We start from the raw sequence: 17,483 nt of genomic DNA, 5'->3' as shown, positions 1-17,483 counted from the left end.
TTTCTCTCTTTCTATACTATACTACTAAAAAGACTTTACTTTTAAATAACTACTTAAAGCTACTATATTATTAGGTAATAAGCTCTATATAGTTAAAGCCTACTATAATTTATATAATAATAAGCTTATATAGCTAGATTAACTATATATATATAGTTAGAAGAGAAAACTCTAAAGAAGATATTTTTCGAACTTCTATCTCTTATTACGCTATACCTAGAAGAGCTAGCTCTATAAAAGTTTTTTAGAAACCTTTATTACGTTATAGATATTATATACTATAAGTTTTATAGATTATTATAGAGATATAGTAGTACTTACTAGAAGAAAACTAGGTTTTATCTTAAAAGTTAGTTAAATACGTATAGCTTTTTAATTACGTAATATATCTTAGTACAACTTTACTATAAGGTGTAATATACTATAGAGAATATATTTATAAATTTTTATAGAAAAAGATTAAGGTTTCGCTTAGTTATTTAAGAAAAACGAGTTAATTTTCGTTAATTTTCCTTGCCAAGAGAAAGGTAGTTGGCTCGATAATATGGTCGGTTCGATGATAAAGTACGTTAACGTACTTTACAAACGAACGTGTCACACAAACGAACGACCCAAAAATGCCAAGCCCCCACCAAATGCCACCATCTTATTCAGATTGCTCTGACTCCGAGCTGCTTGAGATAAATCTGGATAAGCTATCCGACTTATCTGTATCGTCTTTAACTACCTGGCACGTTCGCGCGTTATGCCCTGGCTTACCGCAGCGTCCACAGCGTCGCTGAGCTGGCTGGCCGTCGCGTGCCACCACCCCTTCGCGCCGCTTCTTGCCCTTATTCTGATCCGCAGCCTCCCTTTGAGCGACTAGCTGCAAGCCAGCTTTAATCGTAAGGGTATCCCCTTCCTGAATCCGCTTTCTTTTGCGCGAATTACGCTCCTTTTTCTGTGCGTTGGCCGCTCGAAGCTGGGCGACTTCAGACTCCACAAGCACCAGCCGATGCGCTATCAGCTCATTGCCTTTCTCAAGCCGATTGAGCGACTCAACAATATAAGTTAGCGACGAATTAAGGTGCTGTGTAATCTTTGATCGAATTAGGGTTAATTAGGACCTTGCTTCGACAAGATTACTAGGTGTTTTGCACTCCTAGGTAGTAGCATTGTTGGTAGGGGGTGTTAGCGTGCGCAATCGAACTTCAAGCTTCGATACTACTGAATCCGGGTTGAATGGGACTAAGCCAGCGCCTCTGAATCCTGCCCTAATATTGTCGTCCGTAATTAACGCGTAAAAAGCCGCGTAAAACGCGGGCAGGAACTCGGTTTTTGTGACGTGGTTAATATAGCTGCGCATCAGGATCTCGACTTGGCGGCTATATGCTACCTTTAATGGCGAGAAGCAGCCAACATCAAGTAGCTGCAGGAGGTGTAATGAATGTACTAGCATACAGAGAGCCACAATTTTGTTCTTCTTGCAGTACTGCTAGAATTCGACGGAGCTATAGCTTTCATGGCCGTCTAAAATTAGCAGGCAATACACGCCTACAACGCGACCCTTAGTGTGCGCGTTAAAGTGCTTTAACCACGCAATACCAACTTCATTTGTTGTCTAGCCGCTTTTGGAGACAGCTATAACCTAGTCGCGCAGTAGCTAGCTGCCTTTATACCACGCTAAGAGGTAGTTCTTGCCCGCGACGATGAGAAATAGTAGAACCTGTGTGTCGCCCACTGCCCTCGCTGTTACAATCGCCGAAATCCACTCGCGATTGCCTAGTTAAAGGCCCTTTGATCGCGATCGTCTCTCAGAGCTAGTAACTACCGCCCAAGGCGATATCATTCCTATTATAAAGCCAGATTCGTCGAAATTGTACGTGTCTTTATTAGTAATGCCGTACTTCGCCTTTGTATTGCCCACTAGGTCGAACCACGCCCGAATAATTGCAGGATCTTCTTGCTTTGCTCTCTAATAGTCGTACTTGCGATTAAGCCGCGTTTTAAGCTTAGGACGGCGCGCAACGAAGTTGTTTGGCCAGTTCTTGCCCACAACCTTTCCCCCCCGCTTAGTAAGCAGCTAATTAGCCATATCTCGAACGGCAGCAAGCTGGGGGGCAAATCCTCGCGCGTCTAGGTTAAGTATATACTCAACTATCGCCTGCTCTTCGTTCGTAGTAAGCTTTGTTAAATTAGGTGTCTTTTCGCGTCGTAGAGCGACTCCGTGGTGTCGACGGCGGACTTTCTCCCGCTCTACGTTATAGAGAGCTGCAGCGCGCCGCAAGCTTAGCTCTGGATCCTGTTGAATAGCCTGGAGCGCAAGCTGTATCCGGGATTCGTCTGAAGTCGATTGGGCGTTTGTGGAGGGCTTCATGATAGAGATGGTGGCATTTAGTAGGGGCTTGGCATTTTTAGGTCGTTCGTTTGTGTGACACGTTCGTTTGTGAAGTACGTTATATAAATTTTTATAGAAAAATATTAAGGTTTCGCTTAGTTCTTTAAGAAAAACGGGTTGATTTTTGTTGATTTTCGTTGCCAAGAAATCGTAGTCGGCTCGATGATATGGTCGGCTCGATGATATAGTCGGCTCGATAATAAAGTACGTTAGTTATTTAAGAAAACCTCGTAGATTCTTGTTGATTTTCCTTGCCAAGAAATCGTGGGGGGTTCGGTGATAAAGTACGTTACAGCTCTATAGCTTTAAAAGTTATAGGTAGTAGTATCTAGAAATCGTGCGTCGGGTGGAGACCGTGCGCCAGCTAATAAAATACGGTAGCCGAAAGGAGGCGGGGGGCTTATCTTTGGCCAATTGACTCTCGCCACGCTTTTGCCTCTTCTTCCTGCATTGCAGAGGAATACGGGGGTTTGTTAGAGCTTTTGCGACGTAGGTGCGTATAGTGTGAATCCTCGTCGCCTCCCACTCATGCTCTCTGACAATATACTTACCTTTCCCCTTGGTCTTGAGTGCTTCTATCAGAATAATCATCACTCTCACGATGCGCCTCCTTCAAGTCGAGAGCGGAAAAATCGAGGAGTTCCTTTCCGATGATGACATCCCGTCCTACGCCATTCTCTCTCACACCTGGGGCGGGGAAGAAGTAACCCTTGCCGACTGGGAAGACATGGAAGAAGGGAAGCTTCGGAGAATGCAAGGATACGCCAAGATCCGATACTGTCGGGATCAAGCGATGGAAGATGGTCTCAAATGGGTCTGGGTCGACACGTACTTCGTTCCAATCCTTAGATGCGAAAAAAAAGGCTGACTGTGGCCTGCAGATGTTGTATCGACAAAAGAAGCAGCGCCGAGCTTTCCGAGGCTATCAATTCCATGTTCCGCTGGTATAGAAACGCTACAGTATGCTATGCATACTTGTCTGACGTCTCTGGAAGCGACGATATCAAACAGAGCATGTCTAAAAGTCGTTGGTTTACGAGAGGCTGGACCCTTCAAGAACTTCTCGCCCCAAGTCTCGTTACCTTCTACTCTATGGAATGGCAGAGCCTTGGAACGAAATCTGAACTGTTGCAACTTCTTTCGTCCATAACTCTTATCGAGGAAGAGTTCTTGTTAAGCAAGGATCTGCAACATGCTAGTATCGCAAAGAGAATGTCGTGGGCCTCCCGCAGGGATACATCGAAGATCGAAGATAGAGCATACTGCCTGCTAGGCATCTTCGACATCAATATGCCATTAATCTACGGCGAGGGTAAGAAGGCCTTCCGGCGGCTCCAAAAAGAAATCCTGGAAGCCACACCAGATGACCACACATTGTTCGCCTGGGGCACTATAGTTGAATGGGAATCACTTTCGCCTCCGTTATCTCTCTATTCGACCCGAGAGTTGGAACTCAAAGGGGCAGGAATCTGGAGCGAAAGCGAGGCAAGCAGCTTGCTGAATGGCATGCTGGCCGAGTCACCGCAGGACTTTGGGAATTCTCGTCATTTCATCCCTTCTCATGAGGCTGGGGTCTTTTACCGAGGCCACGATCTTAACGTTGCTCTGCCTCGGCTAATTAACCGCGAGTTGCGCATCGAGCTCCCTGTCATCTCAGGTATGCCTAAGCTCCTACATCACTGGAAACAGCCGAACTTGGTGCAAGTCCGTCCGACCAGGCGAGTCGTGCTTCTTTGCGGTCACGAAGAGCTAAGGGACAGTCTCCTGATTCTGCCATTGAAGAGCTGGGGTTCAGTCAATTATGGACGAACAGGATACTTGATGCTACATCGTGGAAGCCTACCTATAGCAAAGTATCCCTTTCCCCAACGAGCGCAGGTCCATGTTGCACCAGAGCGAGAAATAGTGCTCCAAACTGGGGACTTTCTCTTCAGACAGGGTCTCAGGTTTGCGGCTCTAAAACACGCAAAGTTGTATCACCGCGACGGCATTAATTACTTGAGTCACTGCTCAGTGGTTCGAGCAGAATCCAGTCTTAGTGGATGGATGTTTGATTGGTGTATCCAGCACGACAAGAAATGGCAAAGAGGCTGGAGCGTCAAGATTTCCCGAGCATCGAGTTGCCTCCCCGAACTTGGGCTCCTGACAGTTTCTCTCATTCGTGTGTGCTTTGGGGAGGAGCGACAAGCGGTTGACTCTAACGATGGGTACGTATGGTTCAACGTAGGCAGAGGCCATGAAGAAGACATTGAGTTTTGCAGACATACTATGAGGACCCCGAAGGAAACTTGGATCCCGGAAGGACTACCCTTTTATCTCAAGATTGGTGTCGAAAGAACTGCTGTCAGTTGCCCGGCGGCTGCTACTGTTGATGTGGTTGATATCGTCGTGGGCGATTTAGCTAAGGTTCAAAGCTAGAATTGATACAGAAGACGTACCAGAATGTATCCGGAGCAAAAGGATCCAATCCTTCTGCTCTTTCAGTTATGACGCCTTATATATCCGGTAACAGAATGCCAAATTTATCACAGAAAAAGTCCTATGTTTCAACAGTCTAGTCAAATCCCCTACTGAAAAGTTCCCAGGGGACTACGCCTCCAATGTCTGGATGCACGCTTTCAAGGACATGCTCGTGGGGCCCGTCGACAGGTTCCAAAGGATAGGGGCACAAGCTATCGTAGGGACGTTATCACGGTGGCAACGAGCGTAGCGGAAGCAGAGGCTCACATCGCCAGCACACAAGACTGGTTCTGGAGACGGGCAGTCAAGCTGTGGACAGACATCTACGCGGCCACGCCCTGCTCGAAACCAACCCGCTTCGCATGAATGGGTTTCGAATGTGAAAATTCAGACGGCACCGCTCGCCACTTTATTGAGTAGCGGATGCACTCAAAGACATAGCCATGGAGGAGTTGGAAACCATCAAACCCGTTCAAATTGGCACCGTGGGAGAAGCGTGTACAGGCCATGGCCGACGAAACAGCAGCGAGACAGGCAGACGCGCCGTAAGCAGCTCGGTACGGAACGACGTGTGGGGGGTGAGACCTTCTCCTCTACACTCGGCACAAGATCAGAACAGAATCCGTACTCCAGGGAGCTGACGGTGACGGCTTACGCTCTGAGCTCACTATCAAAGCTCCGTTGTTCGCAGCGTCGCGCTGCTATCGAACAATACACTCGCTTGCACAAATCAGCTTCCGGATTTTATACTGCGAAACTTTTACCCCGCATAACCCCTGTAGTGCTTAGCATTGCCTTTGCCTTATTAGTTTTGGGTTCGAACAGGGTATACCAATCGCAGGCGGGGAGGGCTAACCTACACCTGCCGCATCCTTGTAAGGGGGTGCGAGCTCTGTAGGTAACTTAGTTTCAAGGAACTTCCCGAACTGAGCGCCCCAGATGCGGATCATAGGCGCGGGCCGTCGCGCAGGTCAAAATGGGAAGGAGGTGCGCATTCAAAAGCACTACAAAGGATGTATCGGCTGATCGCAGCGCGCTAATAGATTAGTTAGAGTTGATTTGGGAACTGAAGATGCATCCCATCTAGGCCGCGCCGGCATGCCGCATGCGGGAGAGAATGCGAAATGCGATGGAGGAACTGGAAGAAGAATAGAAAAGAGGATATGCGGTAGGCTGGAATGGCATTCCGCGGTAGTACCAAATATGCAGCGTGCAAATAAAGGTGGGGACCGAAGCAGCATGCAGCAATCGAAAAGGAACACAGTAAGGTGGGATGCGGATTCAACTAATCCATTGGCGCACTGCGGTCCCGCCAATGCGTCACCTGTCATTACGTTTAGATACGCACCCTTCCCCGCCCATCAGACCCGCACGACGGCCCACGACTCCGATCTACATCCAGGGCGGCTCGCCTTAGGCATACAGCTAGTCAATCTATAGAGCTCATTCTGTCTCGCAATAGTGTGGCAGGTGTCGTTTGGCCATTCTCCCCGCTTGTGATGGCAAATCCTGTCCAAAGCTAAGACTAATAAGGCAAAGTCCATGCCAAGCACTACAGTGGGGGTGCGGGGCAAAAGGTTCGCAGTGTGCAAAACCCGGAAGCCAATTGTGTAACGAACACTTCTCTGCACCTCGCCCGATCGACTGCCCTCCATTATTTCACGTTCGGGAAGAATCGGGTCGATTCTTTCCATTGCTGTGTCTTATTAGGCGCACTTCCCTGCACCTCGCCTGTGACGCCTATCCAGCTGGGAACCTCTCAGAGCCTAGTCGGGCCGACTCTAGTTACGTGCCAGCCTAGTATATAGCCTAGTCTCCTTCTATTCTTACTCTATAAGAATTTAACTACTTACTAGCGCTACCTAATATATTTTATTACTAATATCGCGGCCCTTGCCAGCCTTCTCTTTGAACTTGGCAGCATGGCGCACATATCAGCACGTTTTCGGCACAAATATGCAGAATAACTCTTACTGGTAATATTATTTCTACCTAGAATTATATCCGATTCAACACTAAGTTACGAGACTACGGGGAACGCCTCTTCTCCCTGAAAGCTCTTCATTAGACTGTTGAAAGAGCGGCTCCATGGGAGAATGCTGCATGGCTCGAACTACACCTAGGTACGTCTACGCTTTTTCTCATTGAGTGTTGCACGGAGGCAACGTAACTTTGCCTTGTCTCAAAATCTCTGGTAGCTATTGATTTACTCCAGAAATTCGTCCGCATTGCAGGCGTTCATTTGGCCTACATCCTACCCGCTACCTAGGTACCCATCTGCGCGTCCCATTTCCAACTCAATTCACCTTCTGCTCGTCTTAAACGGGATCTGAACTCGACGTCTTTACTCGTTTGGCATCAGGAGCTTTTCCGTCGGCCGTGATAGAGTCTCCGTCCTCATCAGCGGATAGAGAACGGGCCCGTTTTACTGATCGCTGAGCGGCGGTGACGTCAGGCAAGCTTGGTGTAGCATCCTCGAGATCGCATTCATTTGCCGCTTTCTCACAGTTTGATTGCTCTGGCTCCTCAAGGGTCTTTGCCGTAACCGATATTGCAACAGATTCGGCACGGCACGTGGACTCGGATGAAGACTCTTCAGAGTGTGCATGTTCCGCAGCTTCTGAGGGCGATCCCGGAGTGGGCGGTTTCTTACCGTTCAACCAATAAAACGGCGCGCAGCCTAGATCTTTCCGCTGAGCTTCGGTGTGTGAAGCCATCCACTCGTACTTCAACTTCATGTCCACGGCCCTATCGTTTGATTCAGGAAATAAAGTCGCAATGACCGTCACAGATTCAGACAGAGACATGCAACAATTGTCTTTGGGAACATACGTGCCTCCGGTGGAGTCTACAACCAGAGTATCGTTCATGGGAACCTCACGGTTTGGCGACTCGCCGTTCGGGTGATTGTCTTTCCACTTCCGGAGCCCGGTAGGTCCCATTACCGGTACAAGTTAACGGCATGCCGAGGAAAACTTTTCGTTGAGTCCATATCCGTCGAAAGTGTAAAATATGCTCATGGTCACCTTGGTATACTTGGCCCCAAGGTGTTTCGCTGTAACGGCTCCGATGCGCCTCTCGTGAAAGTGAATGCCATGTGCACCGCAATCAACCCTTTGCTGAAAGGTCTGCTTTGTCGCCGTCAAATTGCTGGTAAACGTCCGCCTGAATAATATCGCCTGGTTCCACCCAAATGGCGCGCTTTATACGTTTATAACAACGTCCTCGAGTGGGGGTACCGCTGGCATCGGAAGGTAACATATTGAGTGATGGGTAATCCCCGTCCCCGCTTGATTGTACTTGGGTCATCCACGGATTCGAGCTGGCATAACCTCCACCGTTTCCGCTGTTGGTCGGAGTAGCCACGTTGGATCGAGCTGCACCGTCAAAAGTGGACGGCAGCGTTTGTATTTGTGGGCATTGTGGGACCCAATTGGAATTGTGCGTTGGAAAAGAGGCCGACATTCTGCTGATGTTGGCTTCCCGTATACGACCCTCCCAGGTTATTGGAGGATAAAAACTGACTCATCGGCGGAAGCCAAAGGGATTCACGTTGAAGACAGGACCGAGATTGAAGTTTGGCGCCTGACCCGAAGGGGCGAAGTTCGGAAACGGAAGGCCATTTGGACTCTGGCCACCCTGCATCGTAGCCCGGGTCATGTAGGGATTTGAAGAGCCAGGTGTACCTGCTGAGTCAAAGGTTTGATGGTGGGGATGCCCTTGGTTTTCATTGACAGATGTGCCGCACAAGCATGCGCCGCCGTTACGACCTCCCGGATTAGCGTCGCCCATGTCTTTATTGCGCAACCGCCGCATCGTACGATCTCCGTTTGAGGAAGTATGCAAATCATGAACTTTACTATCTCGCGACATCAGTGTCTGTGGATCTTGTCGGTTGCGGGTCGCGGTTTGATGGCTGAACTAAGCTGTTTCCAGTATTCGGCGTTCCTAGAGTGGCTTTGGAAACCCCACCAAGGAAGTTGGACAGTCGATGGTCGGCCATAACCAGGTATCACACTGAATGATATTGGGGCCTGTAAACTTTGGCCCAACCCGTTATGATGACACAACTGGAGCTAACCAAGGTTCAGACCCAGTTGCGAGGTTCGATGAGAGAACAGAGTATTTGTGCTGCCCCTGGGCAGCAGCATTGCTTATAAACCAGACGGAGGCCATTGAGAGTTTGGTAGTGAATACATCCTAAGCGCCCGCTGGTAGGCGCTCAATTCACTAGATTTGGTTTTCCCTTGATTCAAGCGGTATGAAGCCCACTCCTCGACAATTTCCGTCTGCAACGGCATAGTATAAGATGATGTTAAATAAGTAAGATAACATCAAGGATGCCCCATAACAATCGTAAGTGTCGATAACGCGTAGTATGACATAGTAGGACATTTAAATCCGACCTGGGTATATACAGAACACTCCATCTTGCATAAGGTCCAGTGGCCCATGTGATCAGTTAGCACCTATTAGTCCCAGCCGCGTAACAGTATGTCTACCTTGCGCAGTTTCTCACTCAGTTCGCCGGCAGCACTCATTGTACCCGCCTTTTGGCTTTCGGTTCGTGTAGCAGAAATGTGTACCTGCCTCACGCATATCAGTGAAACAACGAAGCCCAAGAATAAGCGCTAAGAACCCAGCACAGAACAGAATACATCATGAAAAAAACCTTCCCGATTACGCTCTATCACCAAAAAATAATTCCGTACTCCCAAACGCATCCCTTACTCCTCCCGCAGTCTCACTACCCTTCCTCCTCAACCCTATGCCTCCCCACCACCTCCAAGAAAATCTGATCCAACGTCGCCGTACTAACCCCATAGTACTCCACACCCAACGCCGCCTTCGCCACCTCCAGCTTCCCAAAGATATCCGCCAAACTCCTTAGACCGCCCGCCTCCCTCAGCGGAAGCCGGAACTTGACCTGTCCATACACAATCCAGCCCTCAAACCGGGCTTCAGGAAACTCGCTCTGCACCCAGGCTTGCATGCGCTCCATTTCAGAGGGACTAGTGTGCGCGCCGTGCCGATGCACGAGGTGGACGTAGTACGCGTTGGCATAGCGGGATTTGAGCTCGTCGATGGTACCGAGGGCGAGCATGCGGCTGGCGATGACGCCTGCGCGGGTGGCGAGCGCGTCCGCTTCTTCCATCGAGTGCGTGGTTAGGAGGAGGGAGCGGCCTGGCGTGAGGGAAGACAGAGTGCGCCACATGATGCGCTTGCTGACTGCGTCCATGCCGGAGGAGGGCTCGTCGAGGAGCAAGACGCTTGGGTTACCGACCAGGGCGATGCCGAGGGAGAGCTTCCTCTTGTTGCCGCCGGAGAGCTTGGATGCGATGCGATGCGTGAATGCGTCGAGGCCGACAGCTGTGATGGTCGCTTGGACGGATGCAGAAGGGTTCTTTAGACCGCGGATCTGCGCGTAGAAGTGGAGATGCTCGGCTACCGTCATGTGGTCGAGAGGATCGATTTGTGGGCAAACGCCCAGCTTGGTGCGCGTTTTGCCTCGATGTTGCAGGGCTGAAAGTCCGTCGATGAAGATCTGACTGTAGTGGCCGCTTGGCTGAAGGTCGCCTCGGATCATCGATATACTGGTGGATTTGCCGGCACCGTTGGGGCCGACCAGCGCAAAGCATTCGCCGGGCGGAATACCGAAAGTGACATCGTCGACTGCAATGTGTTTCTTGAACTGCTTCCGAAGGTTGAGAACCTGCAAGCCATCGCCTGATCGCGTGGCGCCAACTGGGTCCATTGGTGCTTCAAGCTCGATGTCTTCCTGCTCTGTCTTCCTCCTCGGCCTTCGCAGAGAGAAAGTAGTCCCGGACTCTTTCAAGAAGACGATGGCGAAGAGGAAGAGCGATTGTAAGATGAGGTACAAGATCGGTCCCCCGTATAGGTCAATGGCTCCCGGGTACGAAGCCAGTTTCTTGTCTCGACATGAAACTCCGAACACATTGAGGGTGGTGTAGAGCGCGCGTGAAAGGTTGACTACAGGAGAGAAAAGGCCCAGAATGAAGTACGCGATGTCCATGGTAGAATCCTGCTTCGACGACTCGGTGAATGTGTAGACCACCATGAAGATGACGAAGTAGGCCAGGAAGAAGACAGTTTGGGTGGCCGCCGTGACAGCGAGCGCTGCTAGTTGAGACGAGGAGAATAGAGATACGACGTAAGAGTACAGCCCAGCAGCGATACCGTACAGGAGGAAGACGAGAAGAAGGTATCCTATCGCATACCAAATGTCTAGCATCCCGGCGAAGATGATGATCGACACGAAGCTAATAACGATGACGAACAGGAAGTCGAAGAACAGGTAGGCGAGCCAGAGAGGCAGTGGTCGCACGCCGTTGCTGTAGTGCATTGATCTTATGCCTCGGAGACGCTCCATAGTCGGATATAGGGCCATGAATGCCGGATAGACAGCCATCGAAAGTCCGAAGTAGACGATGAACAGCAGATATTGACTGATGTCCGCCACAAACGGCACGTCGAGAACCTCGTAGCTACTGGATATTGTGATGTTGAAGAGAAGGTTATCCAATAAGTTCTGCGTGATATGCGCCATGACCGGGGCTGGCCCGTCCGCTTTCCAGGCGATTGTAGGTTCGGAGCCCAGGAAGAAGCCACCAGGAATGAGTTCGCCATAACGGCGTGATACTGCGGAGTTGAAATCCTCAAGAGTCTCAACAACCGAGACAGATCCTGGAGGTGCTGCAGCAATCTTCTCAATCGCGGCTGCAGATAGTTGCTCTTGTGGCCCGGCGACCAATTGATACTCCACGGCGGACTGTTGACTGTTGGAAGATACTGCATCCTCTGGGTTGCATTGGCCAACCCGGGCGTTCTTCAGAAAGAGGGTCGAGCATCCCGCCGCGATAAGCGCGATGGCGAGGAGTGCGACATAAGGGGCTGGATTCCTCCACAGAATCAGAAAGCGTTTGGATACCAGACTGAAAATGTGTTAGAATAAATAAGCGCGGCAACATCTGGTTGGAGAAGTGGGTTCTCTTACGCTTTCATCTGTCTCACCAGACCAATGGGTCTCCCTTTACCCAGTTCGAACACAGCATTTTGCTTTTCCTCGTCGGAGGTAACCAAAGGTTTTCCCGAGTCGTACGAAGAGCGATGATTTGCTTGAGCACGCGTTTCCTCCTCGACTTTGAAGAAGACGTCTTCCAGTGTTGGTCCGTTAACCTCATAATTCTGCACTCCGTCCTGATCCAATCTTCTGAGGAGCCGATATGCGTCCGCGGATGTCCCAGGAAAGTAAGTAACTTCATGGCCGTGATCTGTATGAAGCACATCGCGGTACAAAGGAGGTCGCTGGAGCGCACCAGGAGCGTGTCGCATGTGTACCCGATAGCCAGAGCCTAGCTTATCCTTTAGCTCAACTGAGGAACCTACAGCTCGAAGTCGGCCTTTGGAGAGTATGGATATCCGATCCGCGAGTAGATCTGCCTCATCAAGGAAATGCGTCGTGAGGATAATCGAGCGGCGACCGCGTTCAGCGAGGAGAATGTCCCATAGCTTCCTGCGAGACAGCGGATCGACGCCAGATGATACTTCATCAACGCAGCAGACGGCGGAGCCTCCTGCAAACATCATCGCCATCTGGAGCTTGCGCTTCTGCCCACCCGAAAGAGACTTCGACAGACCGCTCTTTTTCTTCGAAAGATCACACGCTTCAATAAGACTGTCCTGCTCGGCACGCGTCGCAGGTTTTCCGACGGCCTTGATCCGGTCGAAGATGTCAACATGCTCGCGGACCGTTAAATCATCCCAGAGAATGTTCTTTTGAGGGCAGTAGCCGAAGCCTTCCTGTGGGTTGTTGTAGTTGAGAGTGATATCGCCAGCGGAAATAGAGTGTTGTCCGGCAATCGCGTCCAGGGTTGTCGATTTCCCACTTCCATTCGCACCCAGCAGGACCATAATTTCTCCTCGGTACGCCTGGAGATTGAGGTTGTCCACCGCAAGTACACCGTCCAGCAGTCCCTTGTTGAAGAACTGAAGCGTTTTCGCCATCCAATCCGGAGCATACTCTTTCGTGAAGCCATTCAAGCTGACAGCGATCGGCGAAGGAGAGACCACTGTTTGACGCGACGAAGATGATGTCCCATAAATCCAACGTTCGACGAGAACACCCAGTACCACGTATACGATGGCGTGAATGCAGGCGAACGCCCAGAAAACAATGGCCGGTACTGCAAAGGAGCTATTCGGAGCACCCTGGACGAGATTGGTCGCTCGGTTGTCGCTCTCCCAATGTGTCATGGTGACGAGGAAGTAAACGTAGTTCATAGGAGGAAAGAGGAGCGACAGGATCACGACCACGGCAGTCCCTGATTTCACCAGCTGAGCTACGATGGCGAGAATCAGTGCCCCAATGATTGCGATGATACCGCTTAATTGCGCCTTTCGGAAGAATGCCGCTGCGAAAGCCGCAAACGAGGTCGTTGATAGACCCGCTAAGACGTGGAACATGATTGGAATGATAATCGTCGTAGCAGGAAAGCACATGGCACCGAGGATTGCACCACCTGCAATCCATCCTGGTAGGTAGAGCAAGTCGAAGGCGAAGTGGTTCGAGAGGATTCGCGCCACCGGAGGCTGCCAACGTTTCTGATTCGGCATCATGGTATCCAGGAGTCGAGCCATGCCAATTTCTTGCTCGGTGGCGATGAATCCAGTCATCTGGTAGATGACACAAGCCATAGCGAGGTAGAACGGAGCGGCGAGTACGTCCTTGATCATGTCCATGAATCGAACTCGATTGTCGTCTTTCCTTTCTTCCTCTGTTTTAGACGTGAAAGGGTATTCGTGGATCGGTACCGATAAGGCGGTAGAGTTCGAAGAATTAGTGTGGCGCGCGATGGCAAAATCAATGGCATGTTGGAAGGGAAGAGTGTAGACCTGGGCATCGTTGACATCCGAATCGGCGAAGAAGGTCTGCCCAAGAGCACCGTCTGCACGAAGAGTATAGTTCCATGTTCCATTCGCGCCCTCAGAAGGAGAGGAGTGGAAAACGGCGGCCCCAAGGCATTTGGATGTACCACGTATGGTGCTGAAGCATGCTGAACGAAGCTCTTCCTCTCTTTTCAGGGTCTGAATCTTCACTCCAGAGTTCCTCAACGGTGCTGCCACTTCTTCAATCACGCGTTCAATCTCTCCACCGGCAAAGGGAGTGACGAATATAACTTGGTTACGCTCTCCAGATGCTGTACTAAGCACATCGGAAAGAGGTCGAACGAGACGGGACTCTCCGAATCCATACGTGGAGTCTTTGGAAATGAAGTTCTTGGTGAAAGACCTGAACGGATTAGTTCGATGGTCAAGGTAGGTCAGAGCCACTTACAGGAAAAGCACAATGAGTATCGGGAGAACAAGAGCTCGAAGCGGCGTTGAGATCCAGTGCCGCCAAAGCGTGATGCGTAGGGTCTTGGCAGACAAGGACCAGATCTGCCGGAGCAGAAGGGCCATGGTTGGGGGTGCCCGTACGAGGGATCGCACAATGGTAGGGCTGAAACCGCCGTTCGCGAGGCCGAGTAGCAGGCTAAAAGAGTTTACCTGCGGTTAGTATCTGCGATGAAACTAAGTGTGTACCGCGGCCTACGTCCCTCGGGACTGATCTGGCTCGAGCGATAGGAGGTAGGAGACAAGAAAAGATAAGAAACGATAAACTGCTCAATAGAGATAAATATGAGAGTTTAGAGCCGAATTATAGCGCGTGCAACGGCTCTGCTACACGCGCTACATTTATGCGGAGGTTTTCTTGTCCTTGCCGTCACCGCCTCTGGGCGCAGTGGCCGGCGGTGCACAGCGATCATTCTCGCAGAATATGGACGTATACGCGTCATTAATCCTTTCAGCCATCGTTCTTGAGGCTTGTCGAATGCGCCTTGCGGACGAAAAGGTGTCAGTTGGGGGATTGTGGTGAGGAGGAACTTGGCGTTGACACGGAGTCGGAGTTCCGTGCCGTTAGTCAGCAGAGCCTCTCAGACGGGTGCCTCCAAACGAGAGAATATCAATCAACCGGTGTACCGGACCCGACTCCGCCAAGAGAGGGAGCCACAGGGATCGACGCTGGCCATAAGCCTTACGCGTATTCCAGGAACGCGTGGATGGCTCCTTTCTACGCCCGGGTTCTTAGCAAAGCCGATTGAAAAGAAGGCCGGCGGACGGACGCGGGCAGGCGGGTGGAGACAGACGAAACAAACACCGGCCCACCAGTCGTCGACCGGAACTCAGAGGGCCGATTTCAACGATGATGAGAACGCCCAGGAAGCGCGAGATCAAGGCCTGCACAGCATGCGCAAAGCTCAAGGTGAAATGCGAGTGGGGTCAGCGGTCGGAGAAATGCAAGAGGTTCGTATTCCGTTGCCCTTTGTGGACGCGTGCAGAATACTGAATGTGTGGGACGAAGGTGCCAGCGATTGCGCAAGGAGTGCGAGAACCAAATGCCCGGCGCCCACTGCCATAAGAGACTCCTGGACGGCCAGTCCAGCAGAGCGTATGTGTCATCACGGGGTACACGAACAAGCCCCGCATCTAACACGGAACATGTAGTGATCTTCTGCGATTGGAGTCCAAAGTCGACTCCGTGTCGCGGTTGCTTTCAACATCATCATCACATTCCCCTCATGTTCTGCTACCACCGTCCCCCAACCCCAGCCCGATGCCCGTGCCGGCGCCGGACACCACCATTCCGACCGACCATGAAGCAATCTACTTACTTAATCTTTACCGTGCCGAAATGGCTCCACTATTTCCCTTTGTGGTAATATCACGGCGTGTGACCCCTGAGCAGCTCCGGCTCGAGAAGCCCGTACTCTACATGGCCATCATGATGGTTGCATGCCAGAGTGACGTGCATCGGCAGCTCAGCATCGCCCGGATAGTCAGGCAAGAGATCAGCCAGGCGGTATTGATTCGCTCGGAAAGAAGCCTGGCGCTGTTGGAGGGGTTGTTGTTGTACATAGCTTGGTAAGAACCCTTGCTCCGTCCGAGCAGGTACCCATGGTCTAGTGCATACCGCTGACGATCTCGCAACATTCCAGGAATCACGTACATCTCCAGCTGGGCCACCAACTCCTCCTTCTCCAGCACATGGCCATCGCCATGCTCACAGATCTCGGCCTGAACAAAGAGCCGCATTTCCGTCCAAAGACCGCCGCAGGCGCCTTTAGAGAGGCTGGGCCTCAGGTCGCCATGGAACCTGCCCGGACACTGGAGGAGCGCAGAGTGTTCCTCGGCGTTTTCTGGGTAACTTCGTTGTACGTTGCACAAATTCATTTTCCTACCCGCTCACCAACTCACCCCCTATCGCAGGACGAAAACCTGCTTCAAAGAGATGCAGGCCCTGAGATTCACCAACTACGCTGAGTCCTGTTGCCGGATCCTTGAAAACGCGACGAACCACCCGAACGACACATACCTTGTCCATGTCGTGCGCTTACAGCAACGGGTAGAGAGAGTGGGAGACATTCTATACAGCGAAGACCTAGACACCGTATCCGGCATGAACCCTCCTTTGGCGATGATCATCTCGTCGCTGGAGAAGGAGGTTTCAGATGCTACAACCGGCCTACCATCGAACATACGGCAGACTCCCTTGCTCCAAATGTCCTACCGCATGCTCCAACTATACCTCTACAAGATCGCGCTCGATGACCGTCTTTTCCCACCCCAGTCTCCCTACGCCACGCTCCGCACCAACCTCCTCTTCTCCTGTCTCGCCGCCATCGAATCCCTAGTCTCGCTCTTCTTCGAGCTCCCAGCGCAAACAATTCTCTCACTACCCTACCCGAACTGGGGCCAGGTGGGCCACGCAATGCTAATATTGTCGCGGCTCGCAGAGGTCAAGCACGGGACGTGGGACACCGGAGTCGTGTCCAGCGTGCTAGATCACCGCGAGACGTTCAGACGGTTGGCTAGGAGATTAGAAGAGGTGATGGCTGTGGGCGCGAAGGAGACGCCGCCAAGGAGTTTTCCGGAGGTTTTTGCACTTATGATTGATAAGCTGCGGGATCTGGGGAGTTCGGAGGGACGCCGGGAAGATGAGGCGCTTATGGATGGTGAGGATTTGAATCATATGCTATGTGAGGATGAGATGATGGGTGGTATACTGTTTGACTTTTTTGATCTGGGTCAAGGAGTCTAAATGCTTCTCTCGCCTGCTTCCCAAAATGCATTGCAACGGCGCCACTTAGTGTGTCCAATAGCCCAAGCTGAGGTACCACTTGATGCTCGTCGAGAATCCACTATTTGCTGCGTTCCCGTCTCTGCTCATGAACACAGCCATTTCTACCTATATTTTCAGCCACTTTTCGCCCTCCGTTCCACTCAGTGGTGTTGGCTGTGTGGCCTCAGCTACTAGCGCAAGCGCTCAGCCCCCAAGAGATGCATTCTGCGAGAGACGGAGTCGTGGGGGTTAGTCAAGTGCACAACGTGCAACATGTCAGCATTCACTTAGGAGAGAGATCATGAAAAGAATCCACACATACACCATTTGTCCGCAGAGATTGATTGATTGATTTTTTCTCGTTTTAAGTCACCAACCTATAGAGGTTATGCCGACTAATAGCAAAGCAGAGCTTCCGCCTACGCACAAAAGGACTTAAAAGACGCTAAAATTAAGAGAAGGGAA

At 51.0% G+C, this 17,483-nt stretch overlaps 4 protein-coding genes across 4 annotated transcripts; 2 read left to right on the top strand and 2 right to left on the bottom strand.

Annotated features, from left to right (window-relative positions):
• Positions 1-2,978: 2,978 nt before the first annotated feature.
• BU26DRAFT_467509 (HET-domain-containing protein) lies at positions 2,979-3,763 on the top strand (the record flags this gene model as incomplete). Its single annotated transcript, XM_033825262.1, has 2 exons — positions 2,979-3,205; positions 3,259-3,763. Coding segments are annotated over 2 exons (732 nt in total), but the record flags the coding sequence as incomplete, so codon positions are not given.
• A 3,392-nt stretch (positions 3,764-7,155) lies between these two features.
• Positions 7,156-7,779, bottom strand: BU26DRAFT_510712 (uncharacterized protein; the record flags this gene model as incomplete). Its single annotated transcript, XM_033827251.1, has 1 exon — positions 7,156-7,779. One exon carries the CDS (start codon positions 7,777-7,779, stop codon positions 7,156-7,158), a length of 624 nt encoding a protein of 207 aa, XP_033677306.1.
• Positions 7,780-9,217: 1,438 nt separating this feature from the next.
• On the bottom strand, positions 9,218-14,742 carry BU26DRAFT_610196 (ABC transporter). Its single transcript, XM_033835976.1, has 3 exons — positions 14,193-14,742; positions 11,853-14,147; positions 9,218-11,790 (listed from the first exon to the last, which is right to left on the bottom strand). The coding sequence occupies exons 1-3, from the start codon at positions 14,315-14,317 to the stop codon at positions 9,585-9,587; spliced, it is 4,626 nt and encodes a 1,541-aa protein (XP_033677305.1). The 5' UTR covers positions 14,318-14,742; the 3' UTR covers positions 9,218-9,584.
• An 848-nt stretch (positions 14,743-15,590) lies between these two features.
• BU26DRAFT_570982 (uncharacterized protein) lies at positions 15,591-16,997 on the top strand (the record flags this gene model as incomplete). Its single annotated transcript, XM_033834088.1, has 3 exons — positions 15,591-15,820; positions 15,895-16,110; positions 16,166-16,997. The coding sequence occupies 3 exons, from the start codon at positions 15,591-15,593 to the stop codon at positions 16,995-16,997; spliced, it is 1,278 nt and encodes a 425-aa protein (XP_033677304.1).
• Positions 16,998-17,483: the final 486 nt, after the last annotated feature.

The sequence above is a fragment of the Trematosphaeria pertusa genome, assembly GCF_010094035.1.
Source record: "Trematosphaeria pertusa strain CBS 122368 unplaced genomic scaffold BU26scaffold_20, whole genome shotgun sequence".
NCBI classification, from domain to species: Eukaryota; Fungi; Ascomycota; class Dothideomycetes; order Pleosporales; family Trematosphaeriaceae; genus Trematosphaeria; species Trematosphaeria pertusa.
Note: the sequence above shows the minus strand (reverse complement) of the source record. Positions and strands in the feature narration are given on the sequence as shown.